Genomic DNA, 21,690 nt, shown 5'->3' with positions numbered 1-21,690 from the left:
ACTATTTAACATGTTTCTTCTAGACCTTAGTCATCCAACTCCTTTAAGCCGTAATAGGACTTTCATAGATAAAATTTGGGATAGATATGAGTAGGATAAAATCCACTCGACCTTTATTTTTAATTTGATAATTAAGTGGATTCAACGAAGATTGATGCCCTCTCCCACATTTGTGGATTCAACAAATAGAACATTCATGATTCTTATTGGCACTTAAACATTACCATTCATATCTCAATATCTTATCCTTGTTTACTCCTCAATCTTTGTATTCTCTCTAAACCTTTGTTGTTCTTTGCAAGAGTGTATCATCTTTGTTTTGTTTCATAACACCAAGGAATCTTCAACCAAACGTAACACTAATTTGATGAATGGAGAAAACCTTTACATAACTTTCTTACTAATTAGAATGCATTTAGTAGATGCAGCTTCTTTGATTATTATTTTCTTTTTTCCTATTTTAAATACTTTCTTTCCTCTATATGCTAATCAGTGACCATCAAATCTAACTTACTACCACAAGTAACAATCCCCACCTCGCAATTATTTATAGGAATAATGAGTTCCATCTCGACAATGTCCAAATCAACTCATTTGATCAAAACTTGCTCAGCGTTACCATCCCCCAACCCCACCCCCAATCGTCATATATTTTCCATTGATATAGACAAACTAACCTGTCTCACACAGTAAACTTGCTGATGCTCTCATTCTCCATTTGTACGCATCAAGCTACAGTCACCACCACTGACACGAGAAATGAACCCTTTTTCGAGGCCCCTGGCGGATCGAGAAGCAGCGTACAGAGTCAACACGTCGAAGAAGATATAGGCTACTATTCTATCCTGTGCTATTCATGGAATGTTACGCGTCTTAGGGATCATCGTCGTCCCCTGCCTCTACCCAAAAGTCCAACGGCAAACTCCATGCCGCAACTCAAAGTTGTTTCATCACCTCGGATGCGGTATATCCCGCCGCAAAGCACGGATCTCAGTCTTCTTCTCCATGATTCTCTCTCTGCTTTGATAAACCTCTATCTTTCTGTATTTTAATCATCACTTTCTATCTCATTCTTCGGTGGACGCGACGCGCACTAATTTCAAAGATGTTAACATTCCACTCCCGTCCACCCCTCTCTTTCCATCCTGGCCGCCATTCTTCTACCTCATGATGACCCATGCACCGGATCCGATGCACCCCCAAGAATAGCAAATCAACAAAGGAACGAGTGGTTCAAAGATCCGGCTAAATCGGTCGCCATAAAACCAGCGGAAAGAGAAAACAAACAAGAAAAGGCAGGCGACGAGAGGATTAGGGGAAGGAGCGCTCACCACGTGCATCGCGGCGCTCTACCAAGCCTTCCACCACGAGGATCGCCGTCACGTGGCGGAACGCGGCGCTCGGCGGAGGTCTTCTTGAGAGCTCGTACAATGTGCATCGCACCCTTCGCCCCACAACGATCAGGCACGCCACCACCCGCCGAGAGCTGCTACCCCTTTCCGTGCCTCCTTCGGTTTCTCCGCCCTTTATCGAAAATAATCGGCCATAAAGGGCCGTGCGATCGAGATCAGACGATGGAAATAAGATGGGGCAGTGGAGAAGAGAATTTATTAGGTCTGTCAAGAGAATATGGAAGCTTCGTTTTCTTCCGCTCCGTGTGCCTCGTCGCACAGGAGGTGGAGCTCGCGATGCTATACAAAAAGCAGATAAAAGAGAGATAAAATGATAAAAGTTCTTTTCCTTTTTCCTTATTTTTCTGCTTCCCTTGGTTAGTTGATTCGAACCCACTCGAAGCGGCCGTCGAACGGAACGTCGTGGACGACGTCGTAGTTGTACCTGCGGCGAAACGGAACGGGCAAAGTAATAAGCATCATAAGGCTTCAATTTTATGACGACGAACGGAGAGTCCCGCCCTGCTAACGTGCGCTGTAGTGAGAGGAGCTTACTTGTCGGCGAACTGCTGCGCCTGCTCTTTCTCCGCTGCAGCGAAGAACTCCTCGATCTCTGCCTGCGTCGGCGTCGCCTCTGCCTTCCTCCAACTCGAACACGCCTCCGTCATCGATTCCAGATCACCCGCTTCGCATTGCGCCTCGTTCGAGGGGGGCATCTCCCTCCTGAAATCGAGGCAGTATGGCGTAAACCGAAGCAGGGGTGGGGAATTTTGAAGAATTGGAAGCCACCAACCTCGCTCGTCTGGAATCGAAGTTGCACGTCGAGCTATCCAAAACCTCGCCATCCTAAAACAAGAAACGAGCACTGAGCCAATTCGAGACGACGAGTTTGAATTACACCATAATTTACGTTTCCGACTTGCCTGCTCGTTGAACACCACCTCGCTGGAAGCGTTGCTGCAGCAACGGGAGACCCTCTCCACCGAGGGGTCGGGATTTGAAGAGGCAGAAGAGTTCGCCGGTCGCTGCGTCTTCCCCCGGGTCATCATGACGAGGTGACGGCTACGGAGCTGGAGGTAGGTCGACGTCTGCACCACCTCTGGGGGCGGCGCAGCCGCATTTCTCCGCTTCGACCCAGCTACAGCCGCGGCGGAGGCGAGGGCCAGGGTCCTCGCTCTCGTCCTCGCTCCCACATCCTGGGTCACCTCCATAACCGCGAGTTCATCGACTGCTCTACTGCACTTCGTCGTGTACCTCCCCATCCCTCACCCTAATTTTCTGACACTGAAAATGAGGACTATGGCGAAGAAGTAGGTGTTCTGATCCGACTTGACGGTTAGGTTTGCTTCCCGCTGGGTTTCCGTTACTTTTGAATGCTCATCCCGTTAATTGTAGCGCTACGGCACCGTTAGGAGGATCTTGCCGTTGGGATTTTGAGACAAGTGGAACGCGACGTGTGTGCGGGTCAGTGCCCATTTCTGGTCCATCGGCTGATTCGAGATTCGCATAGAGTCCCGTGCGAATGGTATGGATCGGGCGGGATTAAACCGGTCAAGTGAACTCGCGCAATTCCTTCCGTCTAACCCACATCAAACGGCTACAACACGTTCGCGACCGCTAAGTGCCCTTCTTTTCCTGTGACATACTTTGATTCGATTTAAAACGACGACAATAACATAAGAAAAAAAGAACTTAAACCGACATTAACGGCTTGCATTGATGTTACATAATTGCATACTTAACGTCGTTCCGCTTTAAGGACATTTTTCACACCCGCTAGCCGTTAGGTGCGTTACGTGTCCGTCCGTCTAGATGATCGTACGGCCCAGATGGATTAGAGGCGTAATCATGACGAAGCTTGGCCTTTGCTTTAAAAAGGTCGCGACGCGATTCGTGGTGGTTGGGGGGAATCCACACCAGCCGTCCACTGGGGACCACGGCCCTGGTGGTCCCGGCGTTCCGGGTACCTGACAGTGGGGGCCACCGAGTGGCCATTCTGTAGGCCCCACATTCCTGTTTCGAATAGCAACAACTCGGACCGTACGATTGGAAAGAACCGTCGGTTAATTTGGGGGAGGTCAGAGCAGTATATATATATATATATATATATATATATATATATATATATATATATATATATATATATATATATATATATATATATATCAAATGTGCATGTAAATTCTGAAAATAATCCAATAATTAACGAATGGAGTTGAGAAAATGAGGGGTGAGTGAGGAGGGGCAAACACTAGCCGGTTGGCCTCTCGCATGGGTGTCCGCGGTCACTTACCATGGACGGATGTGTTTGTTGTGCAGGAAGAGGACGGATTGTTCCATGCTGCAGAGTACAACGGCAACGTTCTCCCGTGGTCTCTTACCGTGGTGAAAAAATGGCTGCTTCCCCTGCGATGACGGTTACAACCTGACAATAAAAGCTCTCTCCTGCCATGGAAGTACGAGCTCAGCGCAGCGCAGAAGCAAAGTTGGGGCTCCTTCAACCTTATCCAAGTAGCCATGAAATGGTCGACTCGATCTAAATTCCGCTTACGTAACGTTCGTTAAATAATTTGTGCCTATAAATTATTATTATTATTATTATTTTTCACCAATTTTCTCAGAGTTTGATACATATTAAGAACATGAACTTTCATTATTTACAATGGCCCCATGCGAGACAACAAGTAGATAAAATGACACTCCCACACTTGAAGAGTCGACCAAGGAATAAAGGTTGGTTGGTGCAACTAGGAGCGCACATAGACACTGCACCGGCGGGGACGGAAATCCTTGTCCATGAATAGGTTCCTGTTTCCATGCACAGGCTTACAAAAGGTGCCGTGTATCCTTGCCCCAGGTAAAAAGGTTTGTGTGTCTCTCTCTCTCTCTCTATCTCTCTCTCTCTCTCTCAAGAATTGTAGTTACTTACCCACAACGTCATTCAGGATACGCCGGAGAGATAAAATGTAGTGTATGTGGAGGAGGTACAAAGCTTCCATGCAACCCATGTTCTTGGTGTAAAAGACATCATTCTCTGTCTTCTAATGTACTGATGGTGTTGTGGAGTGACTTGGAGATTTACTAGAAGAGTACTGGTTGTCACTGAGAGTCCGAAACAATCTAGTAGCTGACATTTAATCTCACTTTCGAGAGTGTACCTCCATTGGTAAAAGCTTAATGAGTTGGGCACTCAACATGCTGTAGCATGCATGTGATCCTTTCGCTGGTCAGCTCCGACCAGTCAATATCTTATCCCTCTTTCGCTGAACCTCCTACACTTCTTGATGAATGCTAGACTGCTACATATCTTGTCTTCCTACAGCTGAGAATGATCGCCAGTCATTTGGATTTTTGTAAAGCTTTGTACTGTTGCAATCACATGACATTTCCTCTCCCAACAGGACTCATTTCTGTCGAACTAAATGCCTTGGAACAACACAAGTTCGAGTTGGTTCCATGGGTTTTACTGATCTACCATAATGTTTTATGCATCACATATATAAGTTTTTATAATGAATATAAATTTTAACACTCATACAAAGGAAAAAATCAGTGTGATTTCCACAACGCCTGCTACAATAGTAACTTAAACTGGTTCTTTGACAGACTTGTAGTTCAGTCATTAAGCTCAGTGACTTCCTTCTGATGTGCTTCTTTTAGCACGAAAAGAGTACGTGGTCCTCACCAAAAAGAAGTTCCAAATTTTTCTGAGCTGTTTTTAGGGAAGAGAAGTCATCAATGATGCACTATCGAGTCTCTTTTCCTTTCATGTGAAAGGCTTTCCATGGCCTGATTCCATGCAAAGAAAAAGATGACGAAGAAATCACGTACGTTCATGCATGCATGACGATGAAAAATATGGGACGGTAAAAAGGTAGGGGTGGAGACCCTTTGATGTCCGAGAGAAGTACCTGCACTCAGTCCATTTTTGTGTTCGGTCCTGTTGAGTGTGACAGCACCTTAATTGTATTCTACCTTATATTACTTGTTTTACTTGTAGATAAAAGGGGCGATTTATCCATAAAATATTTATATTTTAGATAAATTTTCAATTGATATTTTATTTTATTTTAAATAGTACCTCTAATTTTAAAAAAATCTAAACCATCCTTAAAATTTTTTTCACTTGTTACAATGTTTTAGTCCAATGTTCTAACTACCATAACAAAAATACTATGAAACATACTTACAAATATTATAAATAAGTCAAATGAAATAAAAAACATACTAAAAACTATTTGATATATCATACTACGATTCAAATAGTTATTTATAATAGTTTAGAAAAAAACAGAACCTAAAAAAAATAAAATAAAAATTAACTTATTACGATGTTTTAGCCACCACAATAAAAATACTATAATCTCTACTCGAAGATATTATAAATGATCTAAATTGACTCTTAACCTTAATCAAACCAACTATATAAGCCTAAAAATGTAATACCTTAATGGTCTACGATGAAAAATATAAATAGTGTTCTTCAATGGCATTTACATTATTTTCAATACCTTAATAAAAAATATAAATATTATTTAAAATACTGTAATGAGTCAAATAAAAATATTTTAGTAATTTAAAACTGATAAAAATGGATAAAAAAATTGATGAAAAAAATAGGGATATTTTGGGTTTTTTTTTTAAATTATGGGTACTATTTAAGAAAAAATAAAAGAGGTGGTAGCTTTTGAGAAATACCCAAAATATGGCTATTTTCTAGGGAAATAGCCCTAGATAAAAATATATTTAAAAAATACAAGATAAAAAATAACATGAAGAGAAATAGTAAAAACAATATTCATGGTTTTTGGGTTTCATTTCTTTCTTTTAGATCTAGACATTTTACTATACCCAATAACATAGTTTCTTCTCAATTTCTCAGCAGAATTGAGGTTCCATGAAGAGTTCTATGCTATTCCATTTCTGAGTTTAGCTTTCTCTTGTTTATTTTTTATTCTTATAAAAGTAACCATGTATAGAACATATAAGTAAAGTTTTTTTGAGTAAAAAAATTAGAATTATATCACATTGGACATTAATCTCCTAATATATGTCAATTCTTATAGTGTTTAAGTAATATAAGACGTTTGTTAGTTATCTCTTTAAGCTTCATCATGTTGGGCTGGCAGCCCAAAGTGGGTTCAGCCCATGGTGGGCTTTATCAGCCCACAATCCACACCCCTTTGACCTAACCCTAGATCAATATAAGAATATAAGGGGGGTGTGGGGGTTACGTTTTAGAAGCAGAAAATAGGCAGAAAAAGATAGCAACGTGGGCAACAACGTTGACATCCTCGTAGCAATAAAGAGAGAAGAAAGGGAAGAAGACAAGGACAACGCAGAGAGACTGTTCTCAATCATCTAGCAGTGTTCTCATCTCAGGTTAGATCAAATCTACAGTAGACTCTTGCTGTGATTACTTAGGGAGGTTTTAGATATTGTGGGTAGTGACGTAATCCTTATATCCTAGTTATTCTCTTGTGGTTGTTGCTAGGGTTTTGGGCAAGAGATTGAGATTTGTATATTCATTATTCTCATAGTAGATTATCTCTAGTTTGCCTGTGGTTTTTACCCTTCACATTGAAGGGGTTTTCACGTATATCTTGGTATTTTGTTTGATTGTGTTTCCATTTTATTCCGCTGCGTATTATGGTCTTCTAGTATTTGTTCATATACAAAGGTTATTCCTCTTTATATCCCCATCATATCCCTCATGAATATTTTCTTAATATTTTCTATGCAACTAAATTGTCAATACCGTACTTATAAGACCACATTCATTTATGACTCAATCATCCCCATCTTATCCATAAGGATAAACTAAACGATAATTTACTTTTTAAGATTTTATGATTTTTTTTGGTGAACCTTAGCTACAATATGACATTAAACTTTTTAAATCAGATGAATGTGAGTCAAATTAGTAAGAGGAAACACATATGAGGTTGGATATGAAAGCAACCCAATTCTTTCATAACTTTAGGTTATGTTTATGAAATTTATCCTATTTTATATTTATATATGCACTCTGATTGTTGGATGACTCATTTTAAGATAAAGTCTATACCCCAATGTCTCACCTTAGTCTTATTTAAATATTTAGTAAGACATTCAACTAAAATTTTATTTGTTTTAATATAAAACTTAAAAACAATAAAATGATAATTTTAACCATCTAAGAAATTTGTATAGGATCCTTTATCATATTTGCCACTCTTCAATTTTTGATATTGAAATAGAGTTGTTCTAAAAGAATAGTGAATAATTAAACATTTTCAAAAAAGTTGCAAAAGTATATTACCTTCATGCAAAAATAAACATTAAATTTATAAGAAATACAAAAAAATCCAGATCTTATAAAAATAAATAATTTTTGAACAGATTCATTGCTTATTAGTTCCTCATTTAAAATTCAATGATATCACCTTACATTGCCAATATGCAGTAATAAAATTATATGGATTCCATTAAGAAAACTAATGAATAATGAAAGAAAATAAAAAAATAATTTTTTTAATAAAATACCTATATTTTAGGTATTTCTCAAAACAATATCCTAATTCAAAAACTCTCATACTACCCTCCTTTTTCGTTGCCTCCTCCGTTATAGCCCATCGTTCCCCCCTCTCTCCCCTCCTTCTCATCAATTATTTTCTCTTTTTTTTTTCATCGCTTCTCTTTCATTATTTCTTATAGTATCATTTTTTTCTCTTTCCTTGTCCTCCTCTCTATATCGGTAATGAAATCTTATAATGAGAATAAAGAATAATTGGAGTGACGATGATGATCGAGGGACAATGGTGAAAAGTGGATAGTTAAATATATATTTTTTGAATTAAGATACTATTTGGGAAACACCAAAATAAGTAATATTATTAGAAAATATTTGAGATCTAAATATTTTATTAAAAAATTAATAATTTAATTTTTTTTAAAAAATTCTAAAGATATATAATTATGAAATCTTATTCCTACTTATAAAAAATTATTCAAATTTTCACTTCAAAATTGAACATATATTATTACCCCTGTCACGATCAGAAAGAGGTTCGGAGGTTTGGAGTGGCGGGTCAACCTCAATTCAGACCCGTTTATAGTCCATTACGATTAAGTGTATAATAGCAATAAAGCATCTTGCGTTTGGACTCGATTGCTAGGCAATATATCTGTAATGGGTCGGATTCTAGGCCCGAGATCGAATCGTTCCAAGATTAACGTTAGATCCGAATCTACCAATCCGACCCGAAACTAGCGGGAGGTGAACCTATTCGTTAAGGACCCTTCACCGGGTCGATCATGTTGGGATCATATACAAAAGGAGGCGGTGTTCTCTGTGTGCTTGGAAGACGAAATCGAGGGGGAGAGAGAGAGGGCGAAGAGCCATGATCGGCGTAGGAAAGATCAAGCAGTACGCCAACGTGCTCGAAAAGCCTCTTAGCAGAGGCCGTCAGGAGGTTAGATTCGCTTCTCGACCCCTGATCTTTTTCGCCCTCATTTCGTCTTTGATTGATTAGTCACCATTGGTCGATTCTTCTCGAGCTACCCTCGAAATGGTCCCTCTTATATCCAGATCTCGTCTTCGAAGTTCAAGAACTCAAGGGTCTTCTTTGATCATTAAATATTTCATTTCCTTATGATCAATTAGTTCCGCAAGATAGATATTTTGTGATTTTGCAAGTTAAAGTGCACGATCTAGGAGTGTGGCATAGTTCGTGCTGGAAGATGTTAATAGTTTCTGAAGAGATTTGGCTTCTTTTTTTTTTTCATTTGTTGTTAGCCAATATTCAACTGAACTTAGGGCAGCTACTGTGATTCAACGAACGCTATGCCGTGGAAATGCACGCGTATGGTGTGATTTATTGTGATTGTTAAGCCAAATATGTTTCTTGCAGGTCAGCTTGAGTGCGTTTGCATTCTTGTTCTCAGAGTTAGTTCAGTACAACCAGACTCAAGTTGATAATATTGCAGAGCTAGAGAGAAGGTAAATGCTACTTGAAGTTGCTGCTGGTAACAAATTGGTTATATAAGTTTTAAGGCACGATACTTCTGATCTTCATGTGTTGTGGTCAACTCAATTGTGACATTCGGTACAAGCAATTTGTTGTTTGAAGTGTCTCTAAAAATAAAGGCTAAATTTTTTTATGAATTGTAGGTGCAATATCCTGATTTATACCCACATAAGAAGTGGGAGATAACTTAGACATTTTGGGCCAATGGTTTAGGCTCAACAGTTTAACGAGTTAGTGATCCTACACATCCTCTAGAAGTAATCATTCATGGAGAAGAAAATTAGCTTTTGTTTACCATCCATGTGTGACTTTTGTTTACCATGATCTGCAAGTGCTACAAAACATAGCAGTAGAGGACTGAGTTCAAAATTTTCCCTAAAATTGACAGAATAAACTGATGCAGGAAAGTGGGCAAAATGTTGAATAAAAATATATTCAATGACTGATTCTGCAGAATACAAGTTTTCTGCAACAGGAATGTCATTTGAAGTTTTCCAGTTTCACCTGTAACTTGACTCGATTACCCCACACAAGAAGTTGTTACCTAAATATTTTCTTTTTCTTCTCTTCTATTTCTCTTTTGCTGTCATTCATTAACAACGTTTCCATAATCTCTCAGCCACATCTTGTTATGAATAGGAACAAAATCAAATCATATGCTAAAGTAAAATCTCAAGATATATGGAAGTGGTTCATATTTTTAACCACGCTACCTTTTATTATGATCTCGTTGATAAATTAAAAACTAAGAATTCGTGTCCTTAACAATATGAAAACAATGGTGAACGGACACAACAAAACTATATGGAATGGATGAATAATTGTTTTAAAATCTACAGAACACTCACCATTAGTATATTCTTTATACCTTTCTATATGGACATTCTTTATTTTCGAGCTATTCTTGTTTGCTATTCTTTAGACATTTGTGGTTATTTCTTTTTGGTCAATTTCAGTTATCATGTGTGATCCTTAAAGAACTTCACTAAATGTTGCAGGCTTGAGGATGCAGGCTATGCTGTTGGTGCAAGAGTTCTTGAGCTTCTTTGCCATAGAGAGAAGGTATGAGTTGTGCCCTTGTGCCTGTACAGATGCTCCGTTTCAGAGGAGTTATGTGTAATTTTGACGATTATGTTCAGATTGTTGAATATAAACTTCTTTTCTGCTCAAACTGTTTGGGACATAAAAGCATAACTTCATGCTGATGAGTGACAAACTTTGCTGATTGTCATGATTAATATGACTTCAGAAAAGCATATTTTTCACAGATAAAAGCTTGTCTGCAAATGGTTTTTTGTGAGTGTTTTTCTTTTTTCTTTCTTCTGAATTTGTGAACTCTTCCCTCTGTTTAATTTGTAATAACCATATAGATATGAGAAAGGACCATCAGTGTTTGATTTATCTTGTTATTCCTATTATTATGAAATTGTTTGAAACTTCCAACATTTTCTTGTCGGTGCCTCTGATGATTAGATTTAGTTTTAAATTTTAGTTCTTATATGATCATAACAATGACATAAAAAACGATGTGTTTCCTTTAACTAGAAGAGTTGCTTAGGATCTCTTAGAAGCATTTAAAACAGCCCTGGAAATGAAAATGAAACTGATCTGTTATATCGATAATGTGCTTGTTTCTTTTTGCTTGTAAGTTGTAAGACCCCCAAAAGTAAAATTGTCTTCAGCTGAACTGTTTTGAAATCTCATGTATTACATCTACAGATGACTTTAGATTTGCTGGTGTTATGAAATATTTTGTGTTCCATTAGCAACACCATGATTTCTTTTAGGGCATGCAAGAATTTAAGGTGTTAAACTGATAAGAACAGATACTACACTTGATCTTAGCCAAAAGGCCGAGAAAGTTTTTATTAAACTGATAAGAATTTAAGGTGTTAAACTGATAAGAATTTAAGGTGTGATTTCTATTAAAAAAATATTGACTAAAAGCAACCATTTTATAGCAGTTCTGCAGTTGTAGATTTAGATGTTTGGTGTTCTCTCACAGTTGTAAGTTCCCCAACTGAGTTTTTGCACCAACTTGAATTTGTAATTCTTTCTCCAGTTTTTGTTGTTAACAACAGTGAAGGCTTTTTTGTTGGTCTCCCTTTTGTCTTGACATTATCCTTAGGCTATTAAAATGCCCATCAAGAACCAAACCTGTTCCCACTTTAAGCTACACTGTAGATTCAATAGTGCTAGTTATGCTGATTGGCTCTTACCTGTTCCCCCTTTACCCGTCATTACCGGCAATTAACAACTTTCAACTTTTCTCTACACATCACGTAGACCATTATCAGCTTCAGAAACTAACCAGAAAGCACTTCGACCGTACAATTTCGATTTATCAAATTTAGGTTATCAATGTTTGCCTCTATGAGTACAATCATTATAACCTTATTTGTCTTATTGACCTGCCTTTGTTTAGCATCTAAGTGGACCATGAAAGTAATGTAGATAAACGAGATTCATCAAGCAACCATCAGCATTGTAATTGTCTAATGATAAAAATACAAACGAGAGAACCTCAAGTTTGCTAATTCCAACATTGTTCAATCGCTATAGAAACTCAGTAATGAGGTTCCCAACAAACTACTAGTGACCCTAGGTCTGCGATCTTACTATCATAGTATCAATACCTTTTGATGATCAAGATAGTAATATTTTTTTTAAAAAAAAAGTAGGCTTGATTTGGGGTTTCTATTTGGTCTTCATCAAGCCGTAAGATCTCTCTTCAGTTTTAGCAATGAAAACCTCTGTCTTACATGATGCAAGTTTGAACAACTATTCCTTGTTTGTACATTGCAAGTGTCACTAATCAGAAGTGGATTGGAAATAGACATATTAGTTTAGGCTTAATCAGATTGATCTAACTGTTCGATTCAGATATTGAAGGCTAATTTTCATTTATTATAAGTTGACATTATATTGGCAGAAATTGGCCCTGAAATGGACAGAATATGCATGAAACTGGCCGAAATTTTATATGAACTGCTAAAATTGATAAAAATTGAGGAAATCAGAAAAATTATGTTAGAATCTGAAGAGCAACAACAGTAGCCCACAGATGCTCCTTGACCATTTAGAATCAGTTGGAATCAACTAGAAGCAGCTAGAAATACTTGGAACCTGCAGGATCAGGTGGACTGGCCCTTTAAGTTGAATTTGACCGACGTGGATGGGTTCTTCTGTCAATAATAGAAACCATGTATGGGCCAATAAAAGAACAACTGAAGAATTCATTCACATCAGTACATGTGAATATGATAAGCTGCTATATTTTAAGTTTGTTTAAATTTTATTGAACCTTTGTGTTTTAGTTCCAGTCCACCACCTCATTCATTGAGTTATTACCTAACAAAACTTTCTGATTTGGCCAATTCCCCAATATTCGGCTTTTTTTTATTTAGATCTGGCACATCCAGTGAACCATGATATCTTGGATTTCATGCTAATTTTGTCATCAGTTATTACAAATCTTGAAGTTTAAGCATTCTGATGTTTCATGAGATTTTTTCCATCCCAATGTCTTCTATACATCTGCTTTTTTTGTAACTCACCAAATTCTTCATTGTCTGATATAATACTATAGCATCACTTGAAGTTATTCTTCACCCTTATCTTTTTAACCTACATAAAAGATAGTTTATGATTTTTTCATAATCCTAATATTTCATTCTCAGTGGGCTCCGTGTAAACGAAATTGTGATGTTTTGAATACTTCCATCATATTGAACCTTCTATGAATTGGAAAAGCAAGAAACTTCTCCTTTAGTTTCAGGCAGAGCTTTGTATTATTTTGCAGCAGGCAATATACAACATATTATGTTAAAGACCCTTCACCTGCAATATAATTTGTGTGATTGTGCAATTAAATATTTTATATATGCAACCATTATCTCGGCCATATTTTTTCCTTAGTAGTCAAATAACCTAGATGAACCTAGGCAATGATCTAACGTTCAAGTGATCGTGTAGGCAGTAAATGCAGTGAAGGAAATAAATAATCAAGGAGCAGTCACTTCATCATCGTCTTGATTAGTCAATACATGCTGTCATGAGCGTGTTCTAGGATTTTGGAAAATTAGCATTTTCACCATATATTGTAGCTTGCAGAAGCTATTAATTAACGAATAAGATAATGTAAATATGAATCATGGTATTTACCTGGGACGTGCCTATTGCCTAGATATTAGCCTAGGCAATGAAGCAGTTGTCCATGACAATAATTTGGTATACACTACTAGCAAAGTCTTTAATAACTGAAGGTACACTTAGCAAATTTTCTGCAAAAAGGTTTTCTGCAAATTTTCTGAAAATAATCTGATCTTGGACTATTATTTACTCTCATCTTTTGATTTTCATTTTGAGATATTAAATATAACTTTAGCAATTCGGTAATGTATGACTGATTGGGACATACTGACTTTTTGTTTCTGTTGTATGACTACTTGGTACAAGTAATCTTATTGACTATGTATTAACCTTGAATATAGGGTAACAGAAGGGAGACACGATTACTTGGGATTTTATCTTTTGTGCATAGCACAGTTTGGAAGGTGCTTTTCGGAAAGGTAGCTATATCAACCTTTTTTATTTGTTTAATGACTGTTGTTCTCTGAAGAGATTTTTTGATATAGTTATGCAAAGAAATTTTTTGAAATTTGAGTTATGGTGATTAGAGCTTTAGAAGCACACTTCACCGCTGTTGCATGGATGAGGACATGGGGGATCTCATACAAATGCACAGTTATTCTACAAGGAGACAGAAGGGACATATGGAAACACTTGGATGGAGAATAATTTAAATAGACAGCAATATGATGACCTAAAGTTGTATGTGAAACAATGGAAGTTCTATTCATAAAAGCTTAGAATAAAAAATTATAGAAATAGTATTTTTATAAAGCTGATAGGGTGTCTGACATGCTGACTCGTAAACACACTCATGTATATATCTTTGAGGGCTTATGGATGAGGATATGAGAAACCATTAAAAATACTTAAAAGTAGAATGAACTCTAACCAGCCAACATGGTGCTTGCAATAGCCACAGGTTAAATCACAGAGTTAGTGGTGGTTTATAAGTATAAAGAAGCGTTATGCAAAATCTAGAATACATTAAAAACGGTGGACAAATTTAAATATTCTTAAATGTCTGTTTATTGAAAGATAATCTAGGTTTAAGATATACCTTTTTTTTTTTGTAATTCCATCATGAAAAATTTTACATAATTATACTTAAGATGCCATTTTTCTATTGATTATGTATAGAATGCTTTATGATATCATTGTTAACTCTTGGATTAATTGCTTAACATATGACAGTTGTCTAATTAATATTAGTGCACCATTCAATCTTAACCATATGCCTAGAGTACTGACATAGGTGGGTAGGCTTAATTTTTTTTTAAGTTTTCCAAATCATCCTAAAATCCTTCCCAAAACTTATCTTTTACCTAAGTTTTTTAAATTTTTTTGTGTTGCATCGCTGCTTTAATTTTCACCATGAAACTGGTATCGATAGAGGTAGGTATCTGTAGATAAATGATGCCCAAATATATAAAGGCACATATGTGGACAACCATATGACCTAAATAATAATTCCTTTTAAAAATAAATAAAAAAACATATAGTGAGAAAAATAAGCATTAGGATAGAACAAAGAAAGAGAAAAAAGGAAAATATTGATATGTAACTGGAGTTTCTATTTGACAAGATGGATGACATAATCATAAAATGATTGAGTGATTACCCCAGGGTATTCCTTGGTTTTATCAAAAAGCTGCATCCTCCTATTACATGTTTTTAAATTGTTAAATTGACTTATCATAAAATGATGAGGTGATTATGAAGGTTTCAGAATAACATATTAAATCTTTTTGTTTGGGCTTTGAGCGAGAAATTTCACTGTTTTATTTACATAATAATTCCTATATCATGCAACTAGGTGGCTGATTCGCTTGAGAAAGGAACTGAACACGAAGATGAGTACATGATAAGCGAAAAGGAGCTTCTGGTCAACCGGTAATGAATCACTATTGTGGCTCTTTTGCTGCCTGCCATCAGTACAGAAAACTAAACCGAATTTTGTACTGGTTTATAAGATTTATATCCATACCAAAGGACATGGGAGCATTCAATTGTGGGGCATTTGTTGCTGGAATTGTCAAGGTATGATACCCTGCTGAATAGTATTTTATTTTAGTTTACTAAATTGTAAGCAGTGACTAATTATCTGTTATTCTTTTTTTGATTGTTACGAAGGGTGTCTTAGATAATGCAGGTTTTCCTGCTGTCGTGACGGCGCACTTTGTCCCTATGGAGGGCCAACAGCGACCACGAACTACAATTTTGATAAAGTTTGCAGAAGAGGTCAGTTACACATTCTTTTGCTATGAACTTCCTTTCATCAGAATGTGATGCCTATAGTCTTCATTTCCGTATAGCACTGAAGGCTCATTTAGATGTTCTGAATGCATAATCAGAGAAATGAAAAAAATGAAAAATCTAAAGCTACCAACAAAAGCTCTTGTAAATAATGGAAATGAGAAAAAAGAAAGCCCAATACTACATATCATTTGCAAGCAAGAAATTTATATACCAAAATATTAACAAATAACACAGTTCCTAGAAATCAACAAGATGTATCATAATTATGGTAGTACGAAATTAAGAATGTCAATGGCTATAAGATATCATGTGACTACGGAGAATGTGTGAATCTATTTGAAGGTTGAACCAAGATGGCTAGACTGTGCTACACGTTAAAGTTTCAGCTGAATGGATATCAGCCATACTTCTCCGTGTTCTTTCAGGTACTCCGTAGAGAAGCAAGACTAGGCTGATGTCGTCTGCTAGCTAATGTTATCTATCAAGTGGGGCAATCCTGATGCACTTTTTCAATACTTGGACAGCAGCACTAAATGTATGACGATATTCTCGATGACTTTCCAAAAGTTGATGTCTTTCTTTGTGTGTAAGCTGACGTTGATCGTATGATGCAATTATGAAACTCCGATTTCATCTGAATTCTTGTAAAGAACCGTTGGTTCTTTTCATGAACTGGTGTGTCTTCACCTATTCTTCATGATTCTAATGACTTACATCGGTCAGTGGCATCTCAGGAAGTGTGTCAGTAGGCTCTTTGTTTGCCCATGGAAAGAGTCTTCTGACTTCCTATTTGGTGACTAAAGTATATGTATCAGCATCTTAGCAAATATGACCATACAACATTCCTAAACATGTCGGTCGTTGTGTTAACAACATAATGTTTTTCTTACAATGATCAAGCAAGCTAATACCTACTAAAATTTTAGATCATTTTTTTGATTTGTGCATGTCATATTTGTGTACGGTTATGCTAATCTTCTATATATATCGTTTCAAGTTTATATAGGATGTCTCGAAAGAGACTCATGATTTTAATGTTACAACAAGCATAGTCTAAATGGTGCATTGGGTGGATCAATTATTTTATTGATATCTTAGATCGAAGGGTATGATTAGGCACTGTCATGGTTGCCATGCATGGGTCGTGCTTGCCTTCGTACGTCGGCCGTAGATGGTGTGGCCGATCAAAGATACGTATGAGATAGATCCATCCGCTGACGATGAACAGCTTGTATCTAAATCTTATTCTTTTATTTGACCGATCTCTCCTTCGTGGCTAATAAGGAAAAAGAAATCTTGTATCAGAACTCATCGAGCCATGACACGTCCACGTGATAAATAACGCGGAATAAATAGGTATACAGCTATATATTATTGACCATAGATACGGATAAATAGACAACGGCGATCAAAATCTTTTATAATTATTAAAAAATTAATGGAGAATATGACTTGTGAGTGGAAGAATATTTAGCATGAAACAAAAAACACTCGTGTATCTTATATCTCACTTTTTTCGTTCTTACGAAGAAAGTGAGTGACCTTGTGTGAGTAATCTTGCACATCTGGAATCGGACTAAGCTGTGCTGACACCTCGACCACGATACCACGATGTAAAGGTTCACTAACACAACTAAATATCTTCAGCACCCGTACAAGTCACACTAAAACCCTAACACCAACATGCATCCACAAACATCAACCCAAAATCAACTGTTCATGCCGGTCCTCAGAAGACACTGAAATAAACCAAAGGAAATATCGATGAGAAAAATCATAGAAAGACCCGATCCAACTTCTGGTCTTCTTCGTTGTCATGTAGCTTAGCAGTAACATCTACAGAATCTCCCACAAGACTGTCGACCTTTCTTCTTTTGTTCCAGAAGCCGTGCTATAAACTTCCAAGAGGAAACATAGAACTTATTATTCTTCTTACAGATAATTCCCATATTATTTTCAGAACATTATCTTCAGAATAAGCTTTCAAAATGCTTAGGACAGTTTCATCCTGGAATTAAAAGAAGAGTCCTTCTTTTAAATCTCAAAACAATACTGATGTGTGAATGTGTTTTATGATTTCTTTCGCCTTGCACGCATGGGTGGCTTCAGCTGTGGTTGCTTGATTTGAATAAGCATGATCAAAGGCAGCAAAGAGATTGGGGGTATTGCACAAGTTGCGCAATGACTCTTCTAACTTCAGATGAGGGAGGAACCGCATACGTTATCATTTGAAGACCCAAATCAACATCATGCAGGCCACCTAACGTCCAGCAATGTCTTATCTACCTGCAAGTCCAGCACTTTCTTTGGTCTTCGTTCTACCTCTCAGAATCATTGAAATCATTTTGGATGTGGATGTGCTACATTGGAATGATCATGAATTGGCGGCGATGACTACACGTTTACATGAAGGTTCATCGAAATCTCGACAAGTCAATTTCGTACTAGCTCATAGTTTGCCTCAGCTGGAACTCCTAAAGGAGCCTGATGGACGATTCCCCTCTCCCCTATATAAATGCTCATCTTGTTCTTCTCTGATAACAAGAAAAAAAAAAGTAAATCTATCACTGCAAGAAAAAGCCTTGCAGCGATTGGAACAAATTGCAGGTTCGCGGAGTCGATCCAGATCTTTGCTCATCAACAGCTTTCAGTGTTCATGGAGAAATCAAAATCAAAGATCAACCAGATACAGGCCCCTACTTTCGGGAACCTGATCACCATTCTAAGCATAGATGGAGGAGGCATAAGAGGAATCATCCCTGCCACCATCCTCAGCTTCTTGGAGTCCGAGCTTCAGGTATGAAACGCATCAAACATCAGTCGACATATCGATTCCAAATTCAATTACTGTAATCTTGATTACCATGAACAACTCGCTCAATAACCGATGCAGAAACTTGATGGCGAGGATGCAAGGATTGCAGACTACTTTGACGTGATTTCCGGAACAAGCACTGGAGGTCTCGTTACGGCAATGTTAACTGCACCTGATGACAACAATCGACCGCTCTTCGCAGCCAAAGACATAAAATCGTTTTACTTGGAACACAGCTCGAAAATTTTTCCCCAGATTGGGTACTTGAATTATCTCAAACGAATGAATTCGATTGTGTGTGTGGTTCTGATCACAAATCTCACTATTTTATGTTTCGTTTTCAGAGGATTACTGGCTGGAGTCAGAAGGATGTTTCAAGCTGTATGGGGACCAAAGTACAATGGGAAGTATTTGCACTCGCTTATCAAGGAAAAACTAGGAGGTGTAAGGTTGCATCAAACCCTAACCAACGTGATAATTCCAACTTTCGATATCAAGCAGCTCCACCCAATCATCTTCTCTAGCTACGAGGTATGAACTCTAGATTCATATATATATATATATATATATATATATATATATATATATATATATATATATATTGCTATTCTTTATTTAAGATAGCTTATATGGTGACAATGAATGTATAATAAATAAAACTACAGTTGCTGCAAACCGCAGCCGCAATCTTAACTACCAGTCTATGCATGCTGCAACAACACAAAACAAAGGTTAGAATGTGCATGGATGTGCACTTCGTCGGCAACCTTCGCCGGAGATCTGAAGTCCTGAATCTCTTGCAGGTGAAGCGTAATAGAATTTTGGATGCTCGCCTTTCCGACATCTGTATCGGCACAACTGCAGCTCCTACTTACCTCCCAGCCCATTATTTCGAAACCAAATGTTCTAAAGGAAGCTCTAGGGAGTTCCACCTGGTTGACGGTGGAGTGGCCGCTAACAATCCTGTAAGAGCTCCTCCTGAATCATTCGACATTCATCCGCGTAGAAATTACTAGTGCTAATCACTCCAAACTGGATTTTCTAGGCACTGGTTGCTGTCGGAGAAGTGACGAAGGAGCTACACAAGAAGAACCCGGATTACTTCCCCTACAAGCCCATGGATTACCGCAAGATTCTGCTGATATCGTTAGGTACGGGATCGGCCAAGGTCGAAGGGAAGTTTAGCGCGAAACGCGCGAGCAAGTGGGGAGTTTTGGGTTGGCTGCTTAGTAGTGGATCGAATCCTTTGTTTGATGTGTTCATGCAATCGAGTGCTGACATGGTTGACATACATCTCTCGGTCGTCTTTCAAGCTCTCCAATCAAAATCGAATTACCTTCGCATCGAGGTATGAGCTGTTCTTGGTGTTGTCTGAATTCAATCTGGTATACCTGACACTACTGATGATGATGTTCTTCTTCGTAGGATGACACCTTATCTGGGACAGTGTCGTCCGTTGATATCTCCACAAAAGAGAACCTTGCGGATCTCGTGAACATAGGAGAGCAGCTCTTGAAGAAGCCGGTCTCAAGGGTGAACTTAGAGACGGGCATCTATGAGCCAGTGGGAAACGGAGAAGGAACAAACGAAGATGCACTCAAAAGGTTTGCTACGATTCTGTCAGATGAGAGACGGCTCCGTGAATTACGATCTCCAAGCGTGAAATCGCCTTGAAATCATATTGGCGCCGTTCTCTGTGACAAAGTTGGATGTGTGTGGGTGGCATCAAATCAGCTGAAACTTTGATCACTTCTTCCTGTCCGCAGTTCACATGAAATCGTGATGAACAGATCAGAAATCAAATTCGGGAATGGTTTATTGATTTCTTGTAGATTCATGTACTTTAGGAAATTAATGTATTCTTTTATTACATAGATTTGTTGTATCACTCCCTCTACTTTCCTGACATGGATACATATGTAGACAGTGGAATCAATAAGAATCATCAACTGTTGGAAGAAATTAATGAGTCTTATGGACATACTGATTCTACTATTTTTGTGAAGGTTATTAAAGAGAGAAATGATCTTTTCGCCTATGTTGTCAACAAAAGAATTCAGATAAAGATACTGAGGGTGGTCAAAAAACTCATTTTAGTTCACTGTGAAAAGTGGTAATCTATTATAGAAGAGACAATTAAAGGTTGAACTATGAACATACGTATGATACATATTTGAAGACCTCTGTACAGTGTGCATATAGGAACCCAAGACCTACCTAATTAATCACCTGTTATATTAGTTCTTAATTTGCATGTAAGTGACCATAATATCCAAGTTCTAATTAATCGATCACATCACCAATTTTACTACTCAACATACACATACGATAGATGTACATGTTTTGCTGCATGCATTCATATCTATGCCGAGCATGATTTACTCCTAATTTTATGTTATATTTTACTGATATGATAAACTTTAGTCAACATTTACTAAGTCTACTAAGTTACAGTAACAGTGTCACCTAACAATCAACCAAATTAATCAAAACAACCATTCTACAAAGAGTAAGTCTCTTGACTTGACCTTTGGAAGGTCAAACAGGGTAATTTTGTTGACGAGCCGCCATAATAATATTTTGTCCGTGTTGGCGAGCAGCCATCATGTTTACATTGTTCTATTTTTATGAAGCTATTAAGACCACATGTGTATTTATGATCTTAGGTGACAAGATAGGTATGTAAGATAGAATTCCAACACGGTTGTATTCTATATGGTCAGTTTGTGGAACTTGATATGTAAATGTACCAACTAGTCAAACTCTACTTGGACTCAATTCAACTCTCTTGGGTTTAAAGTTTTAAAATATCAAGATACTAAATATACAATATTAAGGTTAATATGAGAAAGATCTTTAAATTTCTTTATGACTAAAATGGTTTATGTAGATATCAAATGTAAGCAATAAATATCATGTAAATAAAATAGGATAAATTTCCAAAAAACTTTAATTTTTCACTTATTTTGATAAAATATTTCTTTTTTATTTTCTTCATACATAATGTTTCTTATTTTATAAAAGATGAAATTATCATTAACCTACATACATCTTGTAGGTCACTACATCTGTCTTGTTGCCCAAT

The 21,690-nt window shown here is 37.3% G+C and overlaps 3 protein-coding genes, 1 non-coding gene and 1 pseudogene across 4 annotated transcripts; 2 read left to right on the top strand and 3 right to left on the bottom strand.

Annotated features, from left to right (window-relative positions):
- Positions 1–1,586: 1,586 nt before the first annotated feature.
- Positions 1,587–2,710, bottom strand: LOC135623706 (cyclin-dependent kinase inhibitor 1-like). Its single transcript, XM_065126959.1, has 4 exons — positions 2,315–2,710; positions 2,185–2,237; positions 1,947–2,114; positions 1,587–1,836 (listed from the first exon to the last, which is right to left on the bottom strand). Exons 1-4 carry the CDS (start codon positions 2,651–2,653, stop codon positions 1,770–1,772), a joined length of 627 nt encoding a protein of 208 aa, XP_064983031.1. The 5' UTR covers positions 2,654–2,710; the 3' UTR covers positions 1,587–1,769.
- A 5,986-nt stretch (positions 2,711–8,696) lies between these two features.
- LOC135623705 (uncharacterized) lies at positions 8,697–16,429 on the top strand. The gene is made up of 8 exons (XM_065126957.1): positions 8,697–8,845; positions 9,284–9,372; positions 10,399–10,462; positions 13,894–13,971; positions 15,348–15,424; positions 15,505–15,571; positions 15,665–15,772; positions 16,216–16,429. The coding sequence occupies exons 1-8, from the start codon at positions 8,774–8,776 to the stop codon at positions 16,243–16,245; spliced, it is 585 nt and encodes a 194-aa protein (XP_064983029.1). The 5' UTR covers positions 8,697–8,773; the 3' UTR covers positions 16,246–16,429.
- LOC135624073 (U2 spliceosomal RNA) lies at positions 11,146–11,265 on the bottom strand (annotated as a pseudogene).
- Positions 16,430–16,706: 277 nt separating the features above from the next.
- Positions 16,707–16,813, bottom strand: LOC135624081 (U6 spliceosomal RNA). Its single transcript, XR_010491586.1, has one exon. It is a non-coding gene; the product is annotated as a U6 spliceosomal RNA (small nuclear RNA).
- A 1,478-nt stretch (positions 16,814–18,291) lies between these two features.
- Positions 18,292–20,410, top strand: LOC135621949 (patatin-like protein 2). Its single transcript, XM_065123581.1, has 6 exons — positions 18,292–18,587; positions 18,684–18,865; positions 18,950–19,136; positions 19,409–19,570; positions 19,651–19,953; positions 20,031–20,410. Exons 1-6 carry the CDS (start codon positions 18,306–18,308, stop codon positions 20,277–20,279), a joined length of 1,365 nt encoding a protein of 454 aa, XP_064979653.1. The 5' UTR covers positions 18,292–18,305; the 3' UTR covers positions 20,280–20,410.
- The last annotated feature ends 1,280 nt before the right edge of the window (positions 20,411–21,690 follow it).

Source organism: Musa acuminata, chromosome BXJ2-9, assembly GCF_036884655.1.
Source record: "Musa acuminata AAA Group cultivar baxijiao chromosome BXJ2-9, Cavendish_Baxijiao_AAA, whole genome shotgun sequence".
In the NCBI taxonomy this organism is placed as follows: Eukaryota; Viridiplantae; Streptophyta; class Magnoliopsida; order Zingiberales; family Musaceae; genus Musa; species Musa acuminata.
This window is presented reverse-complemented; position numbering and strand designations above follow the sequence as displayed.